The following is a 7,453-nucleotide window of genomic DNA, read 5'->3' on the forward strand; positions in this document are numbered from 1 at the left end:
GAATGGAAATTTGAAAAAAAAAAATAATAAATAGTAATAATGAAAGCACTATTTAGTATTTGGCAATGATATTTAGCCTAAGATTCAAAAGATAAACCTGGACTCTTCTTGTTTTCACAGCTGGTTTGATGTTTGCAAAGAACAATGAAGAAATCTATGAAGGTATTACAGAGGGAAAGGGCAGACTTCATCCTGACTGGCATGTTGTGGCCACAGATGGATAAATAACTCTCCCTCTTCCTTTCTGTTAATCAGTTTTGTCTTGTTCTGTCGTGACTGAACTAAAGTGGGTCACAGCCCCCAAAAAACAAGTGCTCTTTGTTCCCAATCCAGCAGGATGGGGACAGAGGAAGATGATGAAAAAGTGGGAAACTGCAGAGCCAGATCAATGCCCTGGAAAACAATTAGCCCAATTCTAGTGCCAGAAACCAGGACTGTGTGTATGTGTGGACGGAAGAAGACCCTCATAAAAGTGTCAAAGCATAAATCCAGCAACAATGCCATTACGGACGTCTACGGAGTCTGGATCATGCTTTTCAGGGATCTTTGAAAAACGTGAAGTGCAAAAGCAGCTGCAGCAATCGGAGACACTTCAGCGTGCACTTACTTCTCCTCCACCAATCTCTCCTCGCCGTTCATCAAAGGCTTCCACTGTGATGGCTTTATATCCCAAATAGGGCAGAGGCAGCAGTGTGTTAGTGATTATTTAAACCTGCTGCAAACCTGCAGAGCTCAAGATCACTTCCAAATAAAGCCGTGGTGAGGAATCTCAGCCTGAAGACGCGTGCTCTCACAGCTACCAGTTAAGGAAAGACCGAAAACTTGTGCAGGTGCATTGGCGTTGCTGGGGTTTATTACAGAATGACAGAGGACTCTTTTTAAGAACAGTCAATACTCAGCAGAAGGTGTTTACATTTGATGTGCGAGCGATCAGCCGTAGCAATCGCTGTGGCATCTTTACGGTCCACATAAAATAGTTCCACCAGCTGTTTTCCAGCTCTCATAAGAGGATCAGCAGCAATGCATCAACAGAGCTGTCAGTCAGTGACAGGCTGGCGAGGAGAATCCCACATTTAAGGAAGGGATGGAGCGACGCTTAACAGAGGGAAGCGGGAAAGCAGTCATGGAAAAAAGCAATCACAAAACAAAACCCTTTGTTTCGTCTTAAAGTCATACTCCGATCATCTTTTGATCCATTTTAAAAGCGTTCCAAGTGTTTTTTTTAAACTATGATTGAACAGTTTTAGCCAAAATAAAAATAAAAAACTTGTGTCATTTTCTAGGATCTAGTTTCTGCAGAGCAGCATGAGTTCATTAGAAATTAACCGGAATTTCAACGGGATTGTTAGTGAGGAGTAAACCCCCCTTCCCATCATCCATCTGTTTACACGCTTTCCCACTAGCTTACAACATAACATTGAGGGTGCAACAAAAATGGTGAGCGATAGAGGAACCATCCAGCTGTAGTTTTGAGCCAGATGCCAGCTCGGATGGGGAAAACGAAGACGTTCAAAAATCTGGATGCATCAGACTGGAGCTTCTACATACCAACTACAAACTTTTTTTGAACGTCATTTTATCATGATTCACAACAATTTGAATAAACAAATGCTCAGAAATGAACATTTGAGCGTAACGTGATTTTCATCTATAAAATACTTTGTTTTATCAATCTTAAGCTTTTCAGACATCCCGAAAAGCAGAAAAGAGGATGGACTTTAATTAAAGAAAAAAAAAAAAAGTCAATGCATGCCCATTCACTAATGTGATGAGAACACTGGCTGGTCTAGTGGGACATCAACATGCAGTAAAAATAACTACACAGTTGCACCTGAAACACGGAGGTTACTGGGGGCAGCTAGTGATGTAAAACATGGCTGGATGGATGTGAAGCAGTCAAAGGAAAGGGGTCAGTGATCTTAGCTGATGACAAACACTAAATACAGATGGGGCATATTCATATGGAGTTGAAGCTACAAGGATAATTAGTCCAAGTTTTCTGACTTGTTGCCATTAATTTTCTTCAAACCGACTGCAGTTGCAGTCCTGCAGGCTGTTGACCCCATGAGAGACGGCAGGACGGTTGGCTGAGATTTGAGCTGCTGCTGCTGCTGCTTAGTCAGCTACTCAGTCAGTGCAAACCAGCCGTCTGTGCTCAGGAGTGCATGCAACCTTCGTTGTGCATGTATCTGTTGTGAGAAATTGTGTGTTAACCATATGTTTCAAAGCCTGAAGAATTTGGATTTACAGTTAGGCAGATGGACAAGCCCAGAAGGACAGACAGAGCAGAGTTTCTCTGACGCTTACGGCTCTTGCACTTGCTGCTTGTGTGATTCATGTGCGTGTGTCAAGCTCTGGAAATGTATGATGATACCAAGCAGACTTGACCCCCCCCCCGCCTTCCCCTCTCTTCCCCTCCCCTGCAGCAATGAGCCGAGTCACTGCGGGCGCATGGGGCTTTTTTAGGCTTCAGAGAAAAGGAAGTCTTTGGTGGGTGTTTCTGAAAGTAGGAACTTCGATCGTTCACTCTTAAATAAAGAAATGCTTAAGTACTTTTAAACTCCGATTCTGTAACAGAACCCCCCCCCCCAGCGGTGTCTTTTTGCTGAAACCACATTCAATACTGGAAGGCATGCCATGTATTGATTCAGCCACTCCATCTCCCAGAGGAAAAACAAATACACCAGTGTGTTTTCATTCTTCTGTGCTTAATGAAAATATGCGTCCTTTCAATATCTATGGGCAAATTTGGATAAAACAGCTTTCATTAGTTTTTTAGACTCCTCAATTAGAATCAAATAAAAGGCTTTAAAGAAAGTATCACCTGATGACTCAATCAGTTGATATTAATGGGGGTACTTGCTGTTTGGTTTAAAAAAATTTGATCGGCCCTTATTGGGGGGTAGCTAAAAAAACGTGTAAGCAGCTCCCAGCGGCACACAGTCTAATTCTGAACACACTTAAACTGTGACATACTTGAGGTGTCCTGTAACAAGATTAGACGACAGAAAAAAGCGAGCAGTCTGGTTGAAGGTTGAGGGAAAGTCTTGGAGCCAAATCACAAAGCGCCAGTTGGAGCGTGCCGACAGTGCCGCCCCTGGTACCACTCAAACTATTTTCCCGTCCGTCCCCAGACACGGCTGATCCATCCACCAAAACATCGGCAGAGGAGTTTACTCCTCCTTTTGGCAGCAGGAATCCTTCTGGCTCCAACTTTCAGCACCACTATCTTGTTTTTGAGTCCAGGGGCCGGTGCTGTGGTACATCACTGCAAAACGGGCCAGAGCAATCACAGTTACCAAAAGAGCCGTACTTTGAGGCCAGATGCACTCTGGCACACCACCACTGGTGTGCTGTGAGTAGGCCCAAACTTTGACTTTATCTGTAGCCTTGCGGGTTTAACGAAACCATCCTCTGTGTCACTACCACATATGAGAAACCATTGGTTCCAAACAGGAAGTACCGAGAAGCCAAAATCCCATAGACTTCTATAGAGAAATAAGCAGGTATTACTCAGTCATTCTATTTTCCAGAATAACCATTCTCGGACTCACTTAACTCGTATTTTTTCTGCAGTACAAATTGTTAAAGTTATAAACTGGCCAATCAGATGCCTCAATGAAAGTATGTGGATCCTACTGGCCCCAATCAACAAAATATTTGGTTGGATTCAGGGGGTGTGGATTCAGAAAAAGCTCACTCCTGAAAAAGCAATGACTGCTTTTTGACGTAATCTGGCTCCAACGTGGCGGTGTCCATATCACAAAAAAAGGCAACTGAACTGACTTAATTTCACTGGAGCAGGAAGTAAATCATTATCAATGAGTGACGTCACACTTGCTTGGTGCAGTTCTCATGTACAATCAATGGTCACCACACTGCAGCAAGAGTGAGCCATAGCAGATTCTCTATAAACTCGTTTCCACTGGCAGTCTGGTCTGGTAAGAGTGATACAGTACGCTCCAGTTAATTCTGGTGAGCATTTCCTCTCAGCTCAGTCTGGCTTCCACTGAGTGGTTTATTTTCATGGTACATGAATGTATACAGCTAGCCTGCTGCTAACTCCCCCTGTATCACACTACCACCAAGGACGGCAAGGAACGTTTGCAGTTCCACCACAGACCTTGCTGCTGTTTGCAGGCATTTTCAATGTAGAATTATGACCAGAAGAGTACACAGCAAACCACAAAAACCCAAATGCAACAATTGTTGGAAACGTTAGCTTAAATGAGCGCTATATTGTGATGTTGTCATCACTTTCAGCCAATCGTCGGGTGGCTAAAGGGGCTGCGCCCCAACCATTCCTTTCCATTTTTCAATGGACCAACAAACCCCAAAAGGTGCAGTTCGGTACTGTTCAATGGGTCCATTTTACAATGAAAACGCTCAAAATTCCGTGGAAACGAGGCTTACGAGTTAATCTACAATCTAACAACAAAATCGCAGACAAGAAGGCAGGAAAAATCTGAAACCCTCTTTAAAAATGAAAAAAAAAAAACAGACCTCAGGCATAAAAAACTGCTTAAGTCCAATTCAACATGGAATAAATGACATTTCTTCACATGCTGGCACTCCATAAACAATGATGCGGGCTAAATTTAGACAATACCAAGAATCTGGGTTACTTCAGATCTTATTTTTTAGCGCTGCGGCTCCTATAATGACAAGGCCCTGGAATGATTTCACTCAAAGTGATGACACTAAAGCGACAGTAACACTTATCTGTGGGGAAGCAGCTCAGCTGTTAACCGTATTGGCAGAAAAAAAAAAAAGTATTGAGCATTCAAGTCAGCAAAATGAAGTTAACTTTGGGAGCTATTTGACATTCATGTCTTGTTGATGCAGGCCCAGAGCAGTGAAGCAAGGAGCTCAGTCTGGCAGAGCTGATAGCTGAAGGGGGGTGGCGGGTCAGCGAAAGTTTGCATCTGCACACCAAGCATGTCTACTGATATTAACACAAAGACAGCTGATAATTTCTATAGATCCAGCTTCATAATGCGCCTCAATCCAGAGCTTCCTGAAGGCTAATCAGTTCTCCGGCTGAAAGCAGTCAATAGGCTGCAGGCTGCACTTTCCTGCCTTGCCTGTGTGGCTTGCCATGGGGGTGAGGGTGGGGCAGTGCGGTGCTAAAGGAGGATAATTTTGGCTCAGTCCCAATCCCTGCATGTGGGCCTGATACAGCCGAGAGCCCGGCCTGAACCGCTGTGCTTTCTTCCACAGCTGCGGCTGAAGGAAGCACGACGAGATAACAAAAGTCAAAGCGTGGACATGGGTGGATCACACGGAAAAATGCTTTTAGCGGGAAAGTAAACACGCCAGCCAGATCCCTCCTTCAATCAGTGAAGCAGGACTTAGGAAATGGATCAAAGTGAGGCATGTGGTCTTCCTCCTCTTTAGGGAGGTTTATCGCAGCTATAAATATGTGGGCGCTGCTTCATTGTCCAAAGTTGAGCGAGTGGATGAAACCCACTCTGTGGCTTCCACTCCAACAGCAGAGCGTCCATCTGTACAGCTTTGTGTGCCACATTTTTGCCTAAAACGATGACAGGATTTACCACCCTTGTGACATGGTAATTACACTGGCTTGTGTAACACTTTTTTTTTTTTGAAGCAGCTCCTTTAAGGAAAGCCCCGCATCCCTGTAAGCAGAGAACCACTCCATAAATACTGGCTGGATATAGAGCGAGCCGATGATAGCGGGGGACACTCCCACGAATGTCAAGAGGGCAGTGTTTTGGCCCAAAAATGAGGGGGAAACCTCAGAATTTCTTTAAGGGTGTTTGTAAGAAAACAAAAATTGCTGTGGAGGTGAAAACTGAGACAGTCTGGTATGCAAGTGTCATGTTAATATACGTGCCAAATGCAACTGTAGCTGAGAGGAGAGCAAAACATTTTTGTAACTCATTCGTCATGACAGAGCGGACCCATGTGTCCTGGTGTTGTTCCTTTGAGCAGCATTGGACTCTGTTGACGTGCTTCATTTACACCCGGCTAAACTTAACCTCGCAGTCTCCACCGGGGTTGGAGGAGGACTCTGGTTTCTGGCAGAACTGAGCACGCTCACACTTTCTGGAGATATTTCCTGTTGCTTTTCATGATGTTAACAGGAAGATGTTTCATTTATGGCAATTACCCAAAAGTTATTGTTTCTGTTTGAAGAAAGGGCAGGAATTTGCTGACACCACAACTTCAACCCTCAGGGTTCGTGTTTTATTAATTCTTTTGCCTTAAAGTCACACTTTTTTATAAAAGCGTTCTTAGTCTTCATTTAATTATGATTATACAGTTTTTAGCCAAAGTCAAAACTCCTGTGTCTTTTGCTAGGACAGTTTCTGCACAATTCATTCGATATTTGTTTCTGAATTGTGGGCGGGACCTTTGGTAAACCTCCACTGATATCTCATCATCTCCTCTCTCTAGCTCACATCCCTTCACAACACCTACAAACTAGCAGTGCAACAATAATGGCTGTACAGTTTTAGCCAGATTCCAGCTCAGACGAAGAAAACAAAGACGTGCGGGATCTATTTGTCTGCAAGTGGATGCATCGGAATGGAGCAGAGCAAGGATCTCAGGGGGCGGAGCTACAGGGCGACAAGCCCCCCAGCAAAAAGCTTTGAGTCAATATGTGTGTCATTATGGATAATGATTAGGAAATCGCCAATAAAAGTTTTTTGGCCATTAAATTTTTCTAATGGGGTTGAGTTTTCGCCCCCAAAAATGTCTGTTGTACGCCCACCTTCAATAAAAGTTAATAAAAAATCATTTTACCAAGGAAAAGTTTTCATAAATTGCATGAAACTTGACGGACCCACAAAGGTTTAAATAAAAATTTGAATTTTACAGGAGGAAAAATGGCTAACACTAAAATTAACCCATTCTATCCAGGTGTCATCTCGTATCTCACCTGGCGTCGCTTTCATGTGATCCTGGGGGAGTTAGAACGTTCAAAAAGCCGTAAACGTAACATTTTTTCTGTTTAATTCAATGTCTAGCGTCAGTGTTTCAAGCTATCAGCGCTTTGATGGTGCGTTCACGGCGAGATAACTTGCCTAAATCATCCATGTTGGCCGGAAATGGTTCCGCCGCCGCCGTCAACCGGACCGGTCTCTCTTTTTTCTTTTTTTCCTCCCCTCTCTCTGTGACGGTCACCGCTGGGCTGTGAAGAAGAAGCTGCCGGTTCGGTTCTTTGTTCCCCCCTCCTCAGACAGGAGAGCTCCGTTACTGGGGAAGTTTTTAAGTCCCCCGCTGGCTTCTGCAGCTTGACGAGTCCTCACCCGCGCTCGCGAACACACACACACAAACACACGTACCCAAACGCACCCCCGCGAGAGTATTGGGCAGTCCACATCTAACTAACCCCCCCTGCCAGCCCAGCAGCCTCAACACACAGCGACATCTAGCGGCAGAAAGCGGTACTGCGACTACTTTGACCACAGACAGAACAGGAAGG

At 44.3% G+C, this 7,453-nt stretch overlaps 1 protein-coding gene across 1 annotated transcript in view; it reads right to left on the reverse strand.

Annotated features, from left to right (window-relative positions):
* pxna (paxillin a) overlaps nucleotides 1-7,008 on the reverse strand; it is a 28,900-nt gene extending 21,892 nt beyond the window's left edge. The window contains exon 1 of the mRNA XM_024269933.2: nucleotides 6,908-7,008. Within this exon, the coding sequence (XP_024125701.1) occupies nucleotides 6,908-6,923 (16 nt within the window). The 5' untranslated portion in view covers nucleotides 6,924-7,008. The remainder of the gene's footprint in view (nucleotides 1-6,907) is intronic.
* Nucleotides 7,009-7,453: the final 445 nt, after the last annotated feature.

The sequence above is a fragment of the Oryzias melastigma genome, linkage group LG5 (assembly GCF_002922805.2).
Source record: "Oryzias melastigma strain HK-1 linkage group LG5, ASM292280v2, whole genome shotgun sequence".
Classification (NCBI taxonomy): Eukaryota; Metazoa; Chordata; class Actinopteri; order Beloniformes; family Adrianichthyidae; genus Oryzias; species Oryzias melastigma.